The following is a 22,085-nucleotide window of genomic DNA, read 5'->3' on the forward strand; positions in this document are numbered from 1 at the left end:
TCAAGTTATGATGAGTTAGGTTTAATAATTACAAGCTAATTAAATACACGAACGTGTATTTATTATTATTATTTTATTAAAAAGAGTGTACTTTGAAATAGTTCTATCACATTTATAATGGTTCATTTAATATTTATAATGATGCAAACTTATTTAGATAAAAACAACATTTATGTGTGATTTAATGAACAATGACCCATATATTATTAAGTATAGCCTTACATCCTTTTACGGGTTTAGAGATGGCCACAGAACGATCTAAACCCGTAAAAGCTTCTAAATTAGAGATGGCCACAGAGCGATCTAAACCCGTAAAAGCTTCTAAATTAAAGATGGCCACAGAGCGAGCCAAGAACAAGGATACGGTTCTTATCCTTGTCTCTGCCTCCTATTTCAATCCTCGTTCGTGCAAAATTTTCTATTTATTTTTGTGATGATTGAAACCGAGATTCACTATGGAATTCAAATATTTATTTCAATTTTTCAAGACTAAAACATCTTTATAAATTCAATAATATTTTACAAGCAAAAATATAATAGAGCGTTTGAACCTAATTTCAATATAAAGTGAACGGAATGAGGATTTAACGGGGCGGAGGGGGTTGAGAACGGGAATATAATCCTCGTTTTTTTTCTACGTTTCGCTAATGAAGATAAATCTCCCCTTGCTCCCTCCTCTAATCTCCTCGACTTAAATGAATTTCATCCCATTTCAAGCAAGTCGGCCGAACCAAATCGACATCTTTATTCTAAACCATGGCTCATTTGAAGAAAGGTGGTTGCAATTACAGAGCAATGGATGGCTACAAGTGATAGAGAGAGTGGTCCACAGCCATTGAAACCCTAAGCTTAGAGATTTTCCCTACAAAAAAAAAAAAAAAAAAAAAAAAAAAAAAAAAAAAANAAAAAAAAAAAAAAAAAAAAAAAAAAAAAGCATTTTTTATTTAATACCAATAAATAAATAAATAAATAAATAAATAAATAACTAAAAAGGGACCTTTTATAGCGTGGTCTCACCTTCCCATAAAATCTCTTTTTTTTTTCCATAAATCCTAAATTATTATTTATTATTATTATTATTATTTAATTTGTTGGTATAGATGTATACTCGATCTTGTTGGACTGGACAAAATTTTAAACGAACACAAAATTTCAAGATGATTGGATTAATGATCTAAACAACTCGAATAAAGTTCATGACGTAACGTAAATCAACCCGTTCAAATTGGGTTGGGTTGAATTGCTATTATTATATGCGGTACTTCGAACTTGGAATGAGCATGAAGAAATTAACGATACTTCTGTATCTTTTGAGTTGTTTTGCCTAATCGGTCGTTCAAGACCTTTGGTCTCTATCATGACCCGATGAAAAAAAAAATAGATAACTTCTCATGGACTGGTTGAAAATGATTCTGATATAGTTCAGGAAAGTAGAAGCACTCTGTTGGAACTGGGATCCTCAGAAAAAGATGAGACATTACTGCTATAACAATTAAAAATTTATAAATATTAAATATTAAACATTCACAAGTCAGCCTCATAATTTTAATTAGTATCTGACTATAAAAATCAAATATTTTTAATTTTCATAATAATTTAAAAAATAGATCTACAGGGTAAGATTTGGTTGTAACTCTAGTTTTGAGTTAGTTGAGTTCCAAACCAACCCGAATTTTTGGTAGCCCAAATAATATATATTTTTAAAATTTTTAAATTTAATATTTTTAAAAAATAGTATCTTATTTTAAATTATTTCTATATATATATATATATAAATAAATAAAAGTCACTTTCACCTAAACAAGAGGCTTTAAACCTAGGGGTGCATAGGAGGGGTTTTGGTGCAGTGGTCACCAAATATGTCAATGTAACAGTTATTATAAAGTTTGGCGCATATTAAAATAGTATTAAAAACTTTATTGTATTTCCCATAATTAGCAATAATTATATTTTATTAAAAAGTGGTCCCAGGTGCTCACTATATTCATGCTGTAAAGTTGACCCATTTATCATCCATTTTAATATTAATATCCACATACCATACCATACCATACCATACATACATCATGCATCACATAATCATATAATTACCATAATAATAATTTTTTTTATAAATATATTTTAATTGTTTATTTAATTATTGGACTTTTTTTGAGAGATTAAATAAATACAAATTATATTTAAAGAGTTAAAATGGTAATTTTACCGACTCCAATTATGCTCGTTCTAGTGGTCCCACCCTCGTGCTAATGATCCTACGGTGGGAATTTACCCTCACTATAAATGTACGGTCAGGATTTATTACGAGGCGCAGTCCTCCGTACTCCTCCTACACATACCCTTGATAAATGATCTCCACGCAATCATCACCTGACACGTACGCGAAACACCGTCATTGTATTACACAGTTTCAGTGTGAGCAAAGTACACGATTCCTCCTCCTTTTTTCCCTTTTTTTTTAATATATATATATATATGTATATATATATATTTTTTTTGTGTTGCGTACTGGAAGATATCGATCCATCGTGTCTTTCTTCCGCAATAAAGAAAACCCGCGAGTGGAGATCGTGTGGATCAGATCGGATTGGATCGATCAATTCTTTTTTTTTTTTTTTTTTTTTTTTTTTTTTTTTTTTTTTTTNAATTGTTTCTTTTTGTTCGTCTGTTCGTATCGATCTTCGTCGTTCTTGTGGATTATTTACTTTGTGGAGCGTTGCGACGGTCACCGTCGTCACGGCACTGTTTGATTTGTCTTTCAGAAGCTTTTGATTACGTGTTGTCGGCACTGTAACCGACGTCCTGCATGGAGGAGAGAGAATCGAGTTTTGTTTTTTTGTTTCTTTTAACCGCTTATTTATTTCGTACACAATCCAAAAACCCTAAATAATTTTCAGTACCTTCAGAAAATGTCTGTTCCTCCATGAAATGGTGTGTTGTTGATTTGAATTTTGAGCGGCTTTGTTGTGTTTGATACTCTGGATCTGGCTCGCCTTCGTCTTCTTCGTGCTGTTGGATCTTTATCTCGTCTCTCTATGCGGTTTCTATGTGTTCTTTTTTTTGTCTTCGTTACACATGTGAAAGATTCTTCACTGAAAATTATTTGTTTATCGTTCTTGATAGTGTTTTTATCTTCGATTCATTGTGGCTTGGTCTTGGAATTTGACAGAAGAGAGTGAGCACCCAGAGGCGCTTGGTATAAAGTGTATGCTAAGGCTTTTGCGTGCTCACTACTCTCTCTGTCAGATTCGAACGATGGATCGAAATTCTTCATATTCTGTAGCGCAATGTTATCGGACTCAGAATTATATGTTACTTTCATCTGATGAATCGGATTTGCAGTTATCTAGCGTGGCTTTTTCATGGTGCTAACTGACCGGAATCGTTGGCACAGTCATGAAAACAACGTCCAACGGGACCTCTCTCAAGCTAGATAGGCGGGTCCTCTCCCTATCGGTATCTCCTTCTCTTTCTTCTTTTCTCTCTCTCGAGCAATTAGTTTTTGTTTCTCCTCTTAGTTTTTGACATGTGTTCATGGCCTTAGTCATTTGATGCACTAATTAATTTTTGTGCGCATGCTTTGAATGAAATTCGACTACGGAGTCTGTTTTCTTTTCCTGAAATTTTCTCCGAGTACGATTGGTGGGAGGTTCATATCAAATAGTTTGTTGAGGTTGTTTGACAGGCCCTATGTTACCTAGCAATAGAATGTCGTTGTTATTAGTGTACAAATGGAGGGTTCAGAAGCGTTAAAGAGAATTCCTAACGTAATTTCCGCCTGTGTCTTCTTCAAATCCGATTCTTGGTTGTTTTTTCTGTTGTTATGATTATTTATATGCATTAATTAATTGGAGAACTTGATAATCTTGTAATATCATGCTTTGTAAATATAGCAAGCCTATTGATTTTAATGTCTTGTTCATTTTATATTTGTAGAAAATCCTATTCGTTTCAACTTTGTTGGTGTAGAATACTAGTTTTCAGTTGAATTTTAGACCTCTGCAGGCCTCACTAAAGTAGATTGGTTTAATGCAATTAATTGCCCCAACACAATAGTTTGTGCCTAACGTTTTAATTTACTAGCTCAAATTTCTGAATTCGTCGTGTGGTAGTCATTTCCCCCTTTTCGTGGTTTAGCAATTGATGAAATTTACTTGCTAAATCACTTTTGTTACAATTTGGTTGCAGGTTATCTTACTAACATTTATAGGGTTAAAATTTTAAAAATTGAGAAGCAAATTGGTCTAAATATTGTTCTTGTTATCTTTTTCTTATAGTGGTGCGTTTATTCATACAACGGTGAGGTTAATGAAAATACGAATGTGTTTAACTGAGTAAGCTGTTTGTGTGACAGGCTTCGTACAATTTTGACCTTTAAGCTCAAGAATTTTCATTATTTTCCGAAGTTTGCTGTGCATAGATGGTGGTGACGTTTTTGTGCTATGATTTCAATTCTCATTTGAGTAATAATTGTTGGTAGGACACTGGGGAAAAATATTACACAAGGGATATAATTTAATGCACATATAACTGCAGCTTCTGTTGATGCTGTGAAGAATATTTTAAATTAAATGAGATCGTTTAAAATCTATGATTTTTATAATTAGGATATTGATTAAAGGTAATTTAGTACGTACTTCCATATGAGAATTCAAATCCTATTGTGCTTTTTAGACCTTTCCTAGCCAGATCTTATTAATAATTTTGCTGAACCCTACAAAGTTTAAATTTCATGTGGAAGGGAAAAATATTGATTTTGAACTTTTAGAAGTGTCGGGATTAATGCAGCTAGTGATAATCATAGCTTTTTACTTGCTAGTTAGTTGAGTGAGGATGGATGCTTGCATGTCTTCGTTATTATTTAGTGTGATTTGATTTGTTTCTTACAGAAATAATGGCATTATGCGTGTTAGTCAATTCTATACCACTAGTCTAGCGCTGCATGATGACACTTCTATCACACTACCCTCTTGATTACTTTAAGGCCCTTCCAATTCCTCCAATCTTCCCTAAATAATTGAATGATTGAATAACTATATATAATAGCAGCAGGTTCTTTTGCCCTTTCATTTCAGCCAAAAGTCTCCTCTTTCTGAGGCCTAATGCTCATCTAATTTACCATTTAGTGGACTGTTGTATGGAACCTTTCACCTTGGAAATGTCCAGGCAAGTTAAAGGCAATTCGGAATGGAAGTGAGTGTGGACTTTGAGTGCCGAATGGACTTAAGTCCATTGCTAACATATAATTTACTTTTGAACTTTTCTTGAATTTTTCCTCGAGGTCTTTTAAGAAACCTTTATTAGGGAGAGGTTTGCACACCTTTATAAGAAATGTTTTGTTTCTCTCTTCAACTGATATTATTTGTAACAATGCAAGTCTATCGCTAGGCAATACTGTTCTCCTTGGGCTTCGATTTTATAACACTTTTGCGTTGAGAGGTTTTTACATTTTTATAAGTAATGTTTCGTTCCTCTCCAACTCCAACCAATATAGGATCTCACCGTTAAGAGTATTCTAAGCCTTAAGAGTATTCTAATTCTTCTATGAAGGCTTCTATTTATTTCTCTCAGGTACCGAAGAGGAGCGTGAGCCCATATGCTTTCCAGGCTCCAGAATGTCTTGTGGCTGTAAGTAATTTGATTGTTAGTGCGTGTAATTTTATACTTAAAAGCACGTTTAACTTTAGAGTTCTTACTTGAGTCATCGAAAAGCGACTATGGTCTCAGTAAATATATGTACCCTTTCTTTTCTCGGGGTCACATGCCCACGCACCAACTACCACATTTTAGTGTAGAAAAAGATTTCTAAAAGAAAGAGTAAAGAATAGAATGAGAGAATAAAAAAAATAGAAAGGCTTGGAAAATGAGAGAGTAGTTTGAGACTTTAGCTATTGTCCTCGAAATAGGAGTATTTTTTAGTGGGTTGTGAGAGAATAAATTTAGTCGGAAACTTGGAAACATGTTCAGAAACTGGTGGAGGAATTATTTTATTATAGCATTGTTTGGAAACTTCACTAACATTGCTTCCTAATTGACTTAACTAAAATATAATCATGCAAATTTCAGATTATATTCCTACTGCTACAATAATGTTTATCCATCGCATTTTATTTTTTATTTTTGTTTTTGAAAGCTTTAGAATAATATTTTATTATGGTCTTCCTTAAAATTAAAAATAAATACTTGTTTGGTTGGTATCATTGATTAAAGTTGAGTTGTTTGTGTTAATATGAGTTTTGAGTTTAATTCAAAAGCATTTCATTTGGATAACTCTATATGTTTCCATATTTCCACATAATAAACATGGAAATTTGTATGTCACATCCTATTCTATCCTATCCTATCCACAAAATTTATTTAGGAATTGCAACCGACCCTTTTAACTTATGTATGTTATATTATAAATTTATCTTAAAAAACGACTCATGTTTTAAACTTTTAAATTTATGTTTAACTTACTGCATGGGTTGGTTTGGATCTATACCTCTCTTGATCGATAGAAAGGCGTTTGGTAGCTGGGAGAGTCTATCGTGAAATAACTTTCGTTTTTATGGTAGGTGGAGAAGGTAAAGCGGGTGCTGGATGTGATTAAGGTAGAGCAACTCCTTTAAAAGATGTTGATTTTATTGAAACGGTTAGATTTGTTGTCTTTAAAGAAGAAATAGGACTTCTTGGTTTGGCCGATGTCGATTCGTCTAGTAATACTGATTCGACTTTTGCTGCTGTGAGCTGGTAAGATATGTCTTGGGTTGACTACAAGGTGGGAGGGTAGCCAAAACTTGGAGTTGGGTTTTGTTTTATTTTGAGGACAATTAATTTGTTGGTCTTTGTTTTAGGTTTGTCCCTAAAAACGTGGAATAATTAGATGGTGATGTCAGGCTATGCTTATATCACTCTTTTAAAGTCTTTTCCTTTTCTTTTTCTTAGTCTTTTTTTTTTTAATTATTCATTGTTTCTTTTTTCTTTCACGTTTCTGAACTTTGTGAAGTTTAAGAATATTTGACTTTTATAATTGATGCTAGTGATGTAAATTGTGAAAGGGTCGAGCTGTATTGGATTGGATTGAGTTGCGAATTATTCGGGTTGCTCACGTCACCAAGTGGCCTTACCCTACCCTACTGTGCATGTTCTGCCACACATTGCTAACCATAACCATCTTTGAGTATGCCAAGTGTTGGTGATACCATTGGCATCCGACCCCATCTCACGTTGCATGTTTGGTTGCATGTTTGGACGCTCTCTCGTGTTCTACAAGGATCATGTTGCACACAAAAGGCACTTGACCTGGTTGCATTGTGCATGCTCTACTACCGCACCACCCACTATCCATGGGTAAGCCATTGGATAAGAGGCAGCACCGCTATATGCCATGCTCAATAAGGTTCATATCTCACACCCAACCCCGTGCTCAATAAGGTTCATGTCACACCCAACGCACTCGATCAAATTCTATTGTATGACATTTCTTTGCTGCACCACCCAACATCCTCTGCCCATTAATAGCATAATATGGTATGCGTTTTTAAACAATAGAATGAAAGCGGGGAGAAATAACTCTTGGGTGAAATCGAATGAAAGCGAATCCTTGGACTCGAATCCTCACGACCCTCACGATCAGTCCAAGGGATCCTGGGTTCAATCTATATGGTTCTTCTGCCTCGATAGATAGAGACATTAACTATGATAAGGAAATCTCGATGGTTAACTAATGGTTAACTAAGTTCCCCTAACAACTCCGCCAACTTGTCAATGAATTGAACTTATTGAAAGTTCAATTTGCCAAAAGTTAATTTCGATCATATTCGTAAAATAACTTTAAAAAACATAATATTTTGTAATTTCTCTCTATACATGATATTTATGATAATGATTTTTTTTTTTTTTCGTATAATTTATTTAGAAGCAATAAAATTATTTTTTTTTAAAAAAAGCATTTTTTTTCAAGACGGGTCAGTAAGACTTGACTTTTAGTCAAGTCGATTAAATCAACGCGTTTTTATGAAAATTTCTGAGAAATTCAAGCCCAATCTTTTCGCATCACCCAATAGCATTTATACAAGTGGATAATAACATAAATTAAAATTTAAATAAATCTATTTCATCTCAGAAATTTCAACGAAATTTCTTTCAAGACTTCAAATATATATATTCTTAAAAATCAACCTTTAATTACCGTTTTACCCCTTCTAATTTTTGAACGAATAAGTTTAATTTTAATAGAATATAGTTTTTAAAATCAGTCCTTATAATTTAAAAAAAAAAAATTTAAAATTTAGTCTCTGAGTTTCGTAATAATCGGATTAAATTTTAATTTTCTAAAAATTATAGAAATCAAATTTATAATTTCTTTAAAAGTTTTATCAAATTATAAAAATGTAGTCGGAGATAAATTCTTTGATATTCTTCTCTTTGAAAGTTCATATAATAATTGTTTTTTTTTTTTTAAATAAAAGTGCAATTATTGAAAAGGTTGAAATATTCTCTTAGAAAATTGAAGGTTTAAATATAGGAATGAATTTTATCCAAATGTATAAAGATAATTATTATACATACATTAGAAATCATCATTCTGACGTCAAAATTCTACTTTGTGACATAATAAATATTTTAAATTTTTCTATAATTTGTGTTTGAAAATCTTTATTTTCATTATTTTCTGGGTCGTGCGTTGAAGTCATTGTACTGTATGAAAAGTATTAGACCAAAATTTAAATTTACTCCATATAATTAAAAAAAAAAAAATTTATTTCAATAATTTTTAAAAATTAAATAACAATATATCGTTTTTTAAATAATTTTTTTTTAGTATGTTAATATTTGGCTACGTTAATTTTCTTTAGTGTCACATAAGTTTATTCGAGCTACTTTATTATAATATTTAATGATAAACTTGTGGAGAACACGTACCGTGTGGATAATCCTAATAACTATGACTAAGTTTTTGGTCGTTGTATTAATTAATTACCAAATAAAAAATATATATTTTTGTTATTTTTGAAGTTCGAGTTTAGGAAAATTTGAATGATGACTAAGTCGGGATGCCTCGTTGTCGCTGCCACTCACCTCCATCGCAAGTTTTCCCGCTACCTCACAAACAGAAATAATATCAACTTATCAAGTTTTCTCGAGAATTTTACATATAATATATGAGGAGCGACCATTTATCCACCAACTACCCGATATTATATAGCTTTCATAATAATCTAACGACACAACATATCATATTTTTTTAATTTAAGAATTATGAAATTACAGTTTTGCCCCTCATATATTTCCCAATTTCCTTTCCAATTTCTTTATTTTCCTTTTTTTTCTTCTTTTAATTTAAGTACGACTTGATTTTGATATTAGTTCAAAGAGAGACAGTTGTCAACATTCTATTGGCTGCATATTTAATTTCACAACGAACTTATCCGACCGTTTGAGCGAAGTCTTGGTAATCACCAAGAACTTCTTGCTCTAATTGATAATTGCCAAATACGTCATCGTTTTGACGTCAGTGTTTTTTTTATAAATTTATGTCATAATTTTTCATTTATTTTTAAGATTTTACATTTTAATAGATTAATTTAAATACGTAGAGATTTAACTACATGAACTTTCACGACTCTCCACAATGGTATGATATTGTTCATACCATAGAGCCTCCTCTGAGGCCTATGGAGCCCTTGAACAACCTCCGATCAATGAAGGCTCGACTTCTTTGTTCGAAAACTTTATTAACATGGCTAAGTTAAGCGTATGATTCTAATATTATATTAGGAATTACGACTCTCCACAATGGTATGATATTGTCCACTTCGAATCTAAGCTCTCGTGACTTTGCTTTTGGTTTCCCCAAAAAGTATCGTACCAATGGAGATAGTATTCCTCACTTATAAACCCATGATCTTCCACTAAATTAACCAGTGTGGGACTCACTCCCAATAATCTTAACAAAGATAATCTATGAAATGTCGACAGACAGTTGTTGTCCAAATAATTACGATAAAAATATTTTGAACTTTTTTTTATAAATGTATTAATGTTACTTTTAAAATTTCATATTACTGTTTTAAACATAGTTTTAATGGTTTTTTTTTTTTAACTAATTAATAAAAAATATTAAATTTAAGATTATTTTTAAAACTATTAAAAGTTTAGAGGTATTTTTAAGATAAAGTTTCCGTGTATATATATATATATTTATTTATTTATTATTATTATTTTTGAACCAAGAAGTTTGTGACGTATGAATAGATGAGATCATAATTGAAATAATTTAAATAAAAAGAAAAATTTTGGTTTGTATTTGTAATTCTTTTTCCTAGAATTTCCAAAATCTGATTTCCTTATAAATAGCGTTTCGCGGTCTGTTTTTCTTTCAGTTCAAGAAACTTGTTTCCTGGTTTGCCAATTCCTCTACATTTCAAATTATTCCTTCTTCTACAATGGAACCTTCACCAGCCATTAATACTTCTCTCGGCCTCAATTTCAATCCTCCGCCGTACACCGACGACGGATCTCCGGCCAATATCTCAGTTACTCCAACCAAAGAAGAGGTCGGTGTACGATTTAAACCTTAGTTTTACTTTTCCGAGTTCTACAACAAACTTAATTTTCAGTTCTTCATCTTGCAGGCTCCGGGAGTTATTGTCGAGAAATTAAACCGGATTAGTTCGGAGAATCAGAAGTTGAATCAGATGCTAGGCGTCGTCGTTGAGAACTACAGTGTTCTGCGAAATCAGGTGGTCGATTTGATGATCAAATCGAGGAAGAGAAAGGCAGGGTGCGATAATTGCAATTTCTTCAATCGGAGCGGTTCTTCTGGCGCTGATGCTCTTACCGATCAGTATTGCTGCTGCGGTAGCGACGATGATTCGTGCCATAAAAGACCTAGAGAAAGCAGTAGGCCGAAGATTAAGAGAGTTTTGGTTCAGACGCCGATTTCTGATTCGAGCCTGGTACGTGAAGATATTTCGTTTTGCGATTCGAGAAATTTCCGCGTTCGTGCTTTCTGTTACGATTCTTTTAGATTTGTTGCGGAACTGAAATCGGAATCAGTAGTTCGTTTCTTGATTTGTCAGAAGATTTCGAATCAACAAAATCTCGTGATTATAATTGTAGTGTCCAGTAAAAGTTCAATTGATTCGTAAGAAATTGACGCCACAATTCATGCCTGATTTTAGCTTCGAGAAAAAGAGTATTCCTAAATTGTTTACAATAATTGTAGGCTGTGAAGGATGGATATCAATGGAGGAAATACGGTCAAAAGGTCACTAAAGACAATCCGTCCCCTAGAGCTTACTATAAATGCTCCTTTGCCCCAAGCTGTCCGGTGAAAAAGAAGGTAATTTCCTCGAAGTTTCTTCTGTCTATTTCTAGCTTTCTATCTTTTCTTCTCTGTTTAATTTTCAATCCTACTTGTTCTATGTCATATTCAATACTATCTTAGACTTCTTTTGCATCCTAAAAACAGTAATCTATAATCAAACGTATTAAAATTATCAACCTAAACATAAACATAATTCATTACTTTCGAATAAGTTAGATATTCAAAATTTTCATCCTAATTCATTACTTCCGAAGATTTTAGATATTCCTCCTAATTCATTACTTCCTAAGATGTTAGATATTCATCCTAATTCATTACTTTCGAAGATGTTAGGTATTCAAAATTTTCAGCATAATTCATTACTTCCAAAAATATTAGATATTCATCATAATTCATTACTTTCGAAGACATTAGATATTCAAAATTATCAGCATAATTCATTACTTCCGAAAAAGTTAGATATTCAAAATTTTCATCCTAATTCATTACTTTCGAAGAATCTAGATATTCAAAATTTTCAACTCCTACATCATCGACCTCCTAGAATAAGTTGTGCTTGGATTAGTCTCATCCTTGAACTCTATAAAAATCAAATCGTTTTATAATGATGTTTATTATAGGTGCAAAGAAGTGTTCAAGACTCATCCTATTTAGTGGCTACCTACGAAGGAGAACACAATCACAAGAAACCAAATTCGGGAATTGAGTATCAATTGGTTGGACCAATTCACTTGGGTTCAAAGCTAGATTCCTCTCTTTCATCACCTTCATCATCGGTCATATCTCCATCACTTCCATCTGTTACAACATTCGATTTAACCAAGTCTCAATCGATCGACACTCTGAAATCTTTAGTTCCAGAACTTGAAAGACCTTCAACTTCAACCCAACAAATGGTATGTCAACAAATGGCTTCCCTATTAACCCGAGACCCCAATTTTACTAAAGCCCTCGTCACCGCCATCACTGGAAACATGGTCGAGAAAGAAGTCTGGCGATGATTGATTTGTTCTTCTAGCTTTTCTCTTGGAGTATATATTTTGTTTCAATAAGAATAGGTTTATTAATTCTCCCCTCTTTAACACGAACTTGAATTCTGAGAGTGCAGTGCAATAACTACTAATCATCTATGAGTGAAATCAATCCGCTTTGCACTCTCATCGACTTATTTTAGGTAGAATTCGATTATTAGATTTGTAGTCTTAATTTTGTTTTTTTTTTTTTTGGTTTATATCCTATTTTGTATTTCATTTTCTATTATATCGGGTTTGAATTTATTTGATGAAATTCATTTCTAACCTCTAACGTCCTAATCAAAAGTAAACAACCTAATTAATTGTTTGAAAGATATACACGGACATGGTTTTAGGGTTTATTAAAATATCTAATTTTTCTAGAACACGAGTCTTTTTCCTAGGTTTGATTACTCGAACGAGTTCTTTTACAAAGTCACAACAATTCTTCTACAAAGTTGTTGATAATTCAAACAATTTAATGTCAAGCTCAGAAAACAAAAGAAACAAATATGTATGAAACTTCAAACAAGTTGTATATTGAATCTTCGTACTTTTACATTTATGATTGCGTTTGTGTCACGCTAAGTCGGAACACAAGTACGAACAACTAAAAGTTTAGATTCCTAATTTGAAAGTAGATATATCCAAAATTTATTCAACGAATATATGTGAAACATATCGTAGAACGGAATCTTATTAGAATAGTAGGTGACCATCAAAGTCAATGCAAGCTCCAACTAAAATGGAGCTTTAAGAAAAGTTTGTATCTTTTTCAAGAATCCACTTTCTAGTTGGAAAATAACCCTATCCAACTAGATGCCACGTGGCAAAGATAAAAAAAAGAGAAATTTATCATTAATTATTTAATTTATTAAATTATAAGTTTAGTCTATTATCTATTTCCTTCAGAAAAGTTTTTTTTTTTATTTTTTTTAGAAAAAAAAATTAATTGGTTGGAGTTTGGAAATTTAAGATTTTTCTTTTAAATTAGAAAATATATAATTTTTATTTCGAAACCTATGCATAAAGTGGGGGATAAGTCGATGTCGATATAAACGAATTTTGATTTTATTATTCACTTTCATTTGGAAATGTCAAAATTAGTGTGTAATTAAATTTAGGAGATTTGGGTGCTAATGAATGGAATGAATTTCTAGAAGAGATTAGGTCATTTAAGTGTGAGTTTTATTATCTATCCTCGAGAGTATCGAAAAGAGAGCAACTAGATATTTCTTCCCGTTGGGTAAACAAATATAGGGAGAGTATTATGTTCTCCGTCACTATCCAACATGTTCACTTGGTGTTCAGGGGACATTTCTAAATAAAATATCTAGATCGGATTCTAAATACAAATAAACCATTCTTCTCTCTTGTGGTTGGACCAAAATCTTGAGTTCGAGAGTAAGAGATCATATCGGATGAAGAGAGCATGATATTGAGGATCGTCAGAGCCGTCCACAAGAAACTCAGTTACACTGGTTTTAATTTTGTTCTTTCAAAATCTTATGTTAGGAATCACGACCTTTCACAATGATATGATAAGTCATTGATGAACATAGATTTTCATATGATGCGCAAGTACAATCTTTTAAGGAGTTTTCCATTTTGTTCGAGGAACTAAATTGATTCGAGAATATCATTACAATATAACAACCTACCACTTTCTACATTTTGGCTGCTACAGCTTGTTGTTTATCCATCATAATCTAAGAGATCGAGTGCCTCCTCTGTCTTGAATATGAACCAGAAGACTTAATCATGTGCCCAGGAACCACTGAAGTTGGGCTCTGAGAGCTCCCCGACGTGTCGGGACTGCGACTTTCACCGTGCCCTTTACCTATGATCCATAGCTTATCGAATATTCTTCTTGACCTTGAAGGTAACAGTTGCATACCACTTCTACTGTTCTTGCTGTTCTTCTTAGCTAACTTTTTAGTTTTCTGAATGTCCTCGCTTATCTTCATGTGCCCCATATTGTGTTTTAGGGACTTGAAGCTATCCAGTTCCTTCGGGCATTCTTCGTCTATGCTTGTCATTACACTTGAAGAGTCCCGGGAGTTGTGTTGCGCTTCGACCACAGCTGAGGCTCTAACCTGTTCAAAGAAGAGCACCTGAACTACAACTCTAAGCGGGAGCCGTTCATTCTGCGCCGCATGCATCGATGCCTCTGTTGTAAGTTTCTTGACGTCGATCAGACTACAAATCTTTCTCTTCTCAGATTTTGTCAAACTTGGGTGTACCTGGAAATAATCAAAGCATGTCGCCACGTTCAAATATAGTGATTTCTTTTTGTCTACAACTATAACAGTTTAAGTCTATCGCTAACAGATATTGAACTTTCCCTTCTACTTCTCTTCTCAGATTTTGTCAAACTTGGGTGTATCAGGAAATAATCAAAGCATGTCGCTATGTTCAAAACGTTCAAATATAGTGATTTCTTTTTATCTACAACTATAACAGTTTAAGCCTATAGCTAACAGATATTGAACTTTCTCTTCTACTTCTCCTCGAGGTTTTAAAACACATCTACTAGGGAGAGGTTTCCACTCACTTATAAGAAATGTTTTGTTCCCTTCTCCAACCAACGTGGGATCTCACAATCCACCCCCTTTGGAGGTCGTGCATCCTCACTGGCACACTACCCAGTGTCTAGCTCTGATACCATTTGTAACAGTTCAAGCTCAAACCCACCGCTAGCAAATATTGTCCTCTTTGGGCTTTCCCTTCTAGGCTTCCCCTCAAGGTGTTAAAATGTTTTAAAATGTGTCTACTAAGGATAGGTTTTCACACTCTTATAAGAAATGTTTCATTCTCCTCTCCAACCAATGTGTGATCTCACAACAATAAAGTTCACTCGTGAGAACATTCATCGATTCATTACATGACAGTCAATTCAATATCAAACAACAGTACTTTTTTGTTTTTATGTCCAATTCTTCGTACTAAGCTAAAGCATTCGAGACCTAATATCAACGGTCTCAACTTGTATACAGTGGACGACATCCAAACTCACAAAAATCCTAAAGTTAAAAAAGACAAGGTTCTTAACCATCAAAGAAAGTTTAACCAGTGGCCAAACTTTCCAAGCTTACTAAAGAACCTGATCAGATGAGAAACAGCAAGACAGTCAAGATTGGTAATCATACCTCAATGAAATCGAAGGTGGTTATTGCATCTTCGTGATTTCGAAGCAAATAGACTTCAAAATGGTGTCATTTAAACTACTTATACAACAAAATAAATGGTCATGAAAACTCTATATTGCGTACCTTAAGATAAATGTCGACTGCTTTATATAATCTATCATGTATTGGCCTTGCAAATTCAGGAATCGACCGTGACAAGTCAATGAAACCAGCGAGCGAGAGATTTGGGTCATCTGCAATTTCAGCAATATACTCATCAATCAATTTAGCAACATTCAATGAGGATCCACGCCCCAGTAAAAGATTTTCAGCCCCTTTCTCGCTCCTCTCGATACCGTCTGCATCTCGGTTGAACTTCTGATGAGCAAAATACTGATTCACAATCCTATGAACCAAATCAACATCATATTTTGTTACTTGAGGAGATTGTGCAAGAATCAATAAATCTTTGACTGAAGCTTCATGCAGCTTCAAGCTAATTCTCTTCACCAAATCCTCTCTCAATGCATCATCGGCTCCAACCAAAATGGCAACTTTCATGAGTTTGAGCAAGAAACTGCAAGAGCAGCCTATGTTTCTGTCGGATGGCAATAAGCAAATGATTGTTTCAATGAGAGATTTGTTCCTCTTAATATGAGCATCAGAGGCCAAGGCATCTACAGTGTCTGGTAACCATCTTACAGCATAAGTTTTCAGTGCCTCCCCAATCACAGATCCATCCATTCTGCCCTTTGATTTCACGGCAATCATAACACGCCTATACAGATCAATCTCTAGCTCACAAACATCTTCAACCCACCAATCATCCGGTACACAGCCGATTTTCTTTTGGTACTTTATTCCATCTTCTACAATTTTATGGGCCTCTAATAATTTCCTGTTATATGTGTAAGACCATGTGATATTTGCAGGGTCCACAGAAGTTTTTGAGGCAATAGAGTCGATACATCTCCCTACAATCTTCAGATCTTCAGACCATGGAAGAAGAGAATTGGCTGTTTGGAGCACGATGATGGAGTCCTTCCAACTACGGAAGATGCTAGAGTTTAGGAACACCTCAATCTTGAATATAAGATTTCCTCTTTCGATGTCCTCTGTCATTTCGAGGAATTCAGCCGCACAACGAGCAGCCACTACATTATAGGCATTGAGAGTAACAGTCATTCCATAGCAAAACTTAGCGCAGATTTCAAATGCCTTAGGTCCACCAGGAAAATCAATCAGATGAATTTCTTCGGAATTCTCCTCATTGGCTTTCGAGACTAGTTTCTGCAAGCAATTGCTCTTGGACAACAGAGGAAACTGTACACAAAAGAAACTCAAACTTCTAAGGTAACTTGATTAGGCCATTGAAATGCATTATAAAGAAGTGATAATCTTGCAAAGACTCCTAAAAGTATAACAAGACATCATCAACGTTAACTAACTGCAGTTTAGAGTTCATTAGAACCCTACTAAAACGTTCGAACTTCTAGATAAATCAAGAAACTGACGTGCGTTCAAGTTACATTGGCCTTGGTATTATCCATTTTAACAAATCCATTGGCATACAAAGAACAACATACCTTATGGACAAGAAACTTTACTTCACCCACAAAAATCGTAGCGTCCGTTGGCAGTTCAGATGAAACATACCTAACCAAAGTAAATCATGACACAACAATGAAAACAAATCAGAGACGCAAAATACAATTTTGAATGAATGATGATAACAAAGGGGTTAGCATTAGCTGAAGAAAATTGTTTCAACATGAAGATGATGAAGCAGCAAAACTATGGGTAGCTGCAATACTTGGTCATCACAATCGATGTACAGATGAGAACTTTTCCAAAAACAAATGCACAATTACTCCTATCATATCAACCAATTACAGAATGGGTACTAAATTAGTCATTCTACAGCGTTCAAGGGACTAATTGCTATTTTTTGCATCGTAAATCGTGATGTAGATCAAAAGAGTCCAAAATATATGACATTCCGTGGGAATTAAAAAAAAAAACAAGAATTTCCTGCACAAGGGAATAGAGTCCATGCATTGGTAAGCCTTTTTCATTGATGCCAAGACAATCGTATGACAAGAAAGTGACATGGGACTGAAAAGAAAATTTGGGTACCTCTGTTTAAACGCTCTAATTATCCAAAATACTAAAAGACGTAACACTGTCAAATTTTTCATAAACTTCTTTCAAACGGTTGAAAAAGAATACACATATCATTACATACTAACAACAACAAACGGACAAACCATTAGTCTAGCTCCATCTTTGCCTGACCACCTGACAAATAACTGATCAACAGGGCACAGTGCACATGCAGGATGCCGTATGATAAAAGGTACTCTACATGAAATCTAATTGCCAAGACCATGCCGTAAGAATATATAATAAATTAAGTATGATAGCAAGTTCAAACTCACTGAATATCAATTTTATTATGATAAATATTGATGGGTTATTGTTGAATCGACTGCTAATATTTGAACCCACAACTAAAAAATAAGATGAATAGATCAAAGAAAGAAATCAATGGCTGACACAATTGGTCCAGAGGGTCCAAGATGAAAAAGAAAAAGAGGGGCTATGGAGAACCCAAAGAAACTGAAAAGATTATATGGACCACGAACTCAACAAGAAGACGACAACATACGAGTAGACCACCACCTGATGTCGTGAAAAAGAATCATAGTCGCCTCCATGTTCACTCGCAAAACTAAATAATGGCAGCGAATCAATCAAATACAATTTAAACCCCGCAGAGAATTTAATCTTATTGATCTAAAACTATTATCACCGTTATTTCTTTTTCCTCTAAAAGAATATATTAGTTTACCAAGAACTGCATAGCGGGTCTCATCATCTATGGACTGTTTAATGGAGGTCACATAATATTGAAAAACAAGCACCCATTACCAGAACTGAGAGATAAGAAAATACCCATTTAATAAATTAGAAAGACTTGGAATTCCATAGGGGAAAAAAAGCAGAAAGATAGTGAAGTAGAGGGAAGAACAGTAAAGTGGACCGAAATCAAAACAAAAAAAAACATTCAGGCTTTGAGCTTGACATGACGCAATTAAAGAACAAAAGTAAACGGGCAGTCACAATTTGAGATTCACAGTGCAGTGTGAAAATACTGCTACTAAAGATGCAGTAATGAAACGAAGAATTGAAGTAGGTACTTACCGAGTAGTTTTTCCATCAGCTAGAAAAGCGTCTGGTTTGGATCCCAACTTCATAAACTTCATCTTCAATGGAAGATGATAATAACAGGAAGAAGAATAAGAAGAAGAAACGCTGCAGAAAAACACAGAAAAACAACTCCTCTGTTTTCCTCTAACTTCGCTCACGCCATAAATCTTCTCCTTCTTCAACTGCGAGACAAGTTATAGGACTTACCCAGTCCAGCAATGACTGGGCCAAAACAAATTCACTGAAAGAAGGCTCGAGCCTATACTAGAAATGGCGGATTTTCAGAGATTTCCTTCGCCATTAGCACGTTACAACCTGAGAACCATAATAAACATCAGCCCCAGAGGAATGCTCGCTTTAGACAAAGATCTCGAATATCGTGTCCGTCCATTAACTTCGAGGCATTATGATGACATTGCTGACGCTCGGTAAGAGCAAAACAGAAAGATTATTCACAAAATAAAATCGCGTTTAGGGAAAAGAGGGAAAACGGGTAACTAGAAGAAAGGGAAGTTCCTCTGCTATGAACTTGCACAGAAAAAATGGCGTCAGGAGGAAGGGAATGGGAAAGTCGATAGAATTAAGTCTCGCTCGTTTCGAAATTGAATCGTCTGAAACAAAAACAATTAAGAACATACAAGAAGTAGAAGTAGAAGTAGTACTAGGAGTAGGCGAGTAGCAGCAGCATTGCAGATAAAGAAATAGAAAGAGACCTCTTCTCCTTCTTCTTCTTCTTCTTCTTCTCTCTGAAAGGTATCATAAATCGCAGCCGCCTTTGCTTTTAATTCATCCTGATCCGCTGAAGATCTTCAAAAATGGCGCAAATCTCAATGACTGTAGTATCAAATTATCCGAAATCTCTCCTCTTCAATTCCCTCCTTCCGCCATCGATTCTCCGAGAAAACAAACAACCAATTCGAATTTGGAATTTGAATAAAGATTCAAAACGAAAATTGCAAATTAAACGAAGATTAGAGAAAATAAATGAATCAAAAATCGTGTTCGTCTTAGAGAGTTCTTCGCGNAAGATTCAAAACGAAAATCGCAAATTAAACGAAGATTAGAGAAAATAAATGAATCAAAAATCGTGTTCGTCTTAGAGAGTTCTTCGCGCGTTATCTGTAAATAAGGCACTGTGCTTCAAGCGTGGCTTGGCTTGGCTTATGACGTTAAAGCACGCCACCGCTACATAGACGATTTTGCCCCTATGCATTTTATTTATTCTCCGGTTTACCCTTGTTTGTCGTTCAGTTGGCGTTGTATCATCACGCGCCTCTCGGGATTATTTACCGTCCAACNTGGTTTTACCCTTGTTTGTCGTTCAGTTGACGTTGTATCATCACGCGCCTCTCGGGATTATTTACCGTCCAACTCTTGACTTTTTTTTTTACTGGACCCCACTCCTTTTGGTAATTTTAAAAGTTTACGTGGCTCTGGTACGGCCAGCTAGGGAAATATTACGCTACGAACGCTGTGTAGCAGCTTTATTTCTGATGACTCAATTATAGCGTCCCACGTGGCACCCTCTTCCATGGGTCACTGAATTTTGACCTAATTAATTTTCACGTGAAACAATTACATGTTAAATTTATTTATTTTTTAATTAATAAGACTTTATAGTAAAATTTGATATAAAGTATAATTTCTTAATTCAATTAAATTATTGGTAAAATATTGTTTGTATATGAAATTAATTAGACTAATATAATATATATATATATATATATATATAGAAAATGAATGACGGGGGATTGCTTCTAAACAAACATTGTGGTTGTCTCTCCTATCATTTACTGGCCGACTGTGACCCCTCTTTTAGTTTGAGATCGTATCTAATATCTCGGGCTTGTCTTGATTTGGTACCACTCTCGCAGCCATTTTCGTAGTTTTTTAAATTTTACATATATATATATTTTTTTTTAAATCTCCTAAATAGTAGACATGTTTGCTCAGGTGCACCCCTAACAGATATTGTCCTTTTCCCAGCGTCCTCGCTGACTCTCGTTTCTTTCTCTAATCGATGTGGGACCCCACCAAATTCACCCACTTTGGGGACCAGCATCCTTACTGGCACACCATCTCGTGTTTACCCCATTGGGGAACAACCAGAAGACTAGCACATTGTCCGGTGTCTAGCTCTGATACCATTTGTAACGGTACAGATCCACCGCGAGCAGATATTGTTCTCCTTGGACTTTTTCTTTTCCACTTCACCGTGTAAAAAGGGTGTTTTTTTATATTATTAATATTATATATATGTTTATAATTAATCAAATAATAATTTAATTAAATTCACCCATTTGGTTTGCCCGTATTCTGTAAAAGGGCTTTACAGCTCTGCCCCATAATTGCTCTCTGCCCCCTCATTTATGTGGATGACCAACTCTATCCATCTATCTACCTTTATCTATATATATATTTTTCCTATTTTTCTATCTCAACTTTATCCATCATATTTCTTTAATCGTGCAGTATCGTGATCTAGACACGCTCGTGACATGTCTTAAGGAAAAATTCGAGTCTCGTTCACATTTTTCGTCCATCTTTATGGCTTCGTCTACATTCACTAACTGAACACAGCTTGTGCAGAATCCAAACCTGTCTGATCACACATGTCATACGTGCATGTATGTTCAATCGTGTGTGACACAACGACGTCGCATCTCATTGCCATCTCGGTTCCCAACAACACGATTCATGCATTGTGATGTCATCCCATGTCTCGGGACACATCGACCATCTTGGCTTGCTCGAACACATTCGTTGGGAACTAACCCATGTGTCAATCATCTCATTGGGACATTCCAGACATTCATCTATTCGAGTTCACTCGAGAATTGGACTCTCCCATGTCCATGCTATACCATTTACAACATACCTTTCAAATAACGGGTGTATAATTCGACCTCCAATACATGAGTTAGACAGCAATACCAACACGCCCATGTCATTTAGTACTGTCCTTGAAAAACACTTTTCAAAGGAAGACGCCCAAGACACTCGCACACGCTGTGACACACGTATGTGTCATATGGTAGCTCACTTAAGCCTCAAGACCCAGGAGGAGGGTTCAATCGGCCAATATTTACGAGCGGGAGTACGAATAAGGCAATAGTTGATTATTTTGAACGATCCCGATATTAAAAAAACGAAAACAGTAAAAGATCAGAAGAAAAAAGTGGATTTAATAATGCAAAATTATGACCTCTCCACCCAAAACTTTTACTTGATAGCTACTTTTATTCCCGCTCATAATTGATCTCGTTTTAATTCAAACTATATCAACATGTAAATATCTGAGAAAAAATCTTCAAAAACAGGCCGATCGTGATCATCTTTACGCAACTGTTTTTTACTCGTGCGAAAACGTTCTATCTGTAGAGATGACGGGACAATAATTGAAAGAATAACGGGAAATTA

The 22,085-nt window shown here is 34.5% G+C and overlaps 2 protein-coding genes across 3 annotated transcripts; one reads left to right on the top strand and one right to left on the bottom strand.

The window, feature by feature from the left end:
• Nucleotides 1-10,370: 10,370 nt before the first annotated feature.
• On the top strand, nucleotides 10,371-12,416 carry LOC111798643 (probable WRKY transcription factor 40). The gene is made up of 4 exons (XM_023681918.1): nucleotides 10,371-10,541; nucleotides 10,620-10,943; nucleotides 11,213-11,329; nucleotides 11,935-12,416. The coding sequence occupies exons 1-4, from the start codon at nucleotides 10,431-10,433 to the stop codon at nucleotides 12,313-12,315; spliced, it is 933 nt and encodes a 310-aa protein (XP_023537686.1). The 5' UTR covers nucleotides 10,371-10,430; the 3' UTR covers nucleotides 12,316-12,416.
• A 1,437-nt stretch (nucleotides 12,417-13,853) lies between these two features.
• Nucleotides 13,854-19,689, bottom strand: LOC111798644 (BTB/POZ domain-containing protein NPY1). Of its 2 annotated transcripts, none has more exons than XM_023681920.1 (5): nucleotides 19,379-19,689; nucleotides 18,660-18,980; nucleotides 17,042-17,111; nucleotides 15,600-16,778; nucleotides 13,854-14,570 (listed from the first exon to the last, which is right to left on the bottom strand). In XM_023681920.1, exons 2-5 carry the CDS (start codon nucleotides 18,719-18,721, stop codon nucleotides 14,037-14,039), a joined length of 1,845 nt encoding a protein of 614 aa, XP_023537688.1. In that variant the 5' UTR covers nucleotides 18,722-18,980; nucleotides 19,379-19,689; the 3' UTR covers nucleotides 13,854-14,036. The 2 variants fall into 2 exon arrangements, with proteins under 2 accessions (XP_023537688.1, XP_023537687.1); XM_023681919.1 differs by having other exon boundaries at nucleotides 19,328-19,689.
• Nucleotides 19,690-22,085: the final 2,396 nt, after the last annotated feature.

This window comes from Cucurbita pepo, chromosome LG07 (assembly GCF_002806865.2).
Source record: "Cucurbita pepo subsp. pepo cultivar mu-cu-16 chromosome LG07, ASM280686v2, whole genome shotgun sequence".
NCBI lineage: Eukaryota > Viridiplantae > Streptophyta > Magnoliopsida > Cucurbitales > Cucurbitaceae > Cucurbita > Cucurbita pepo.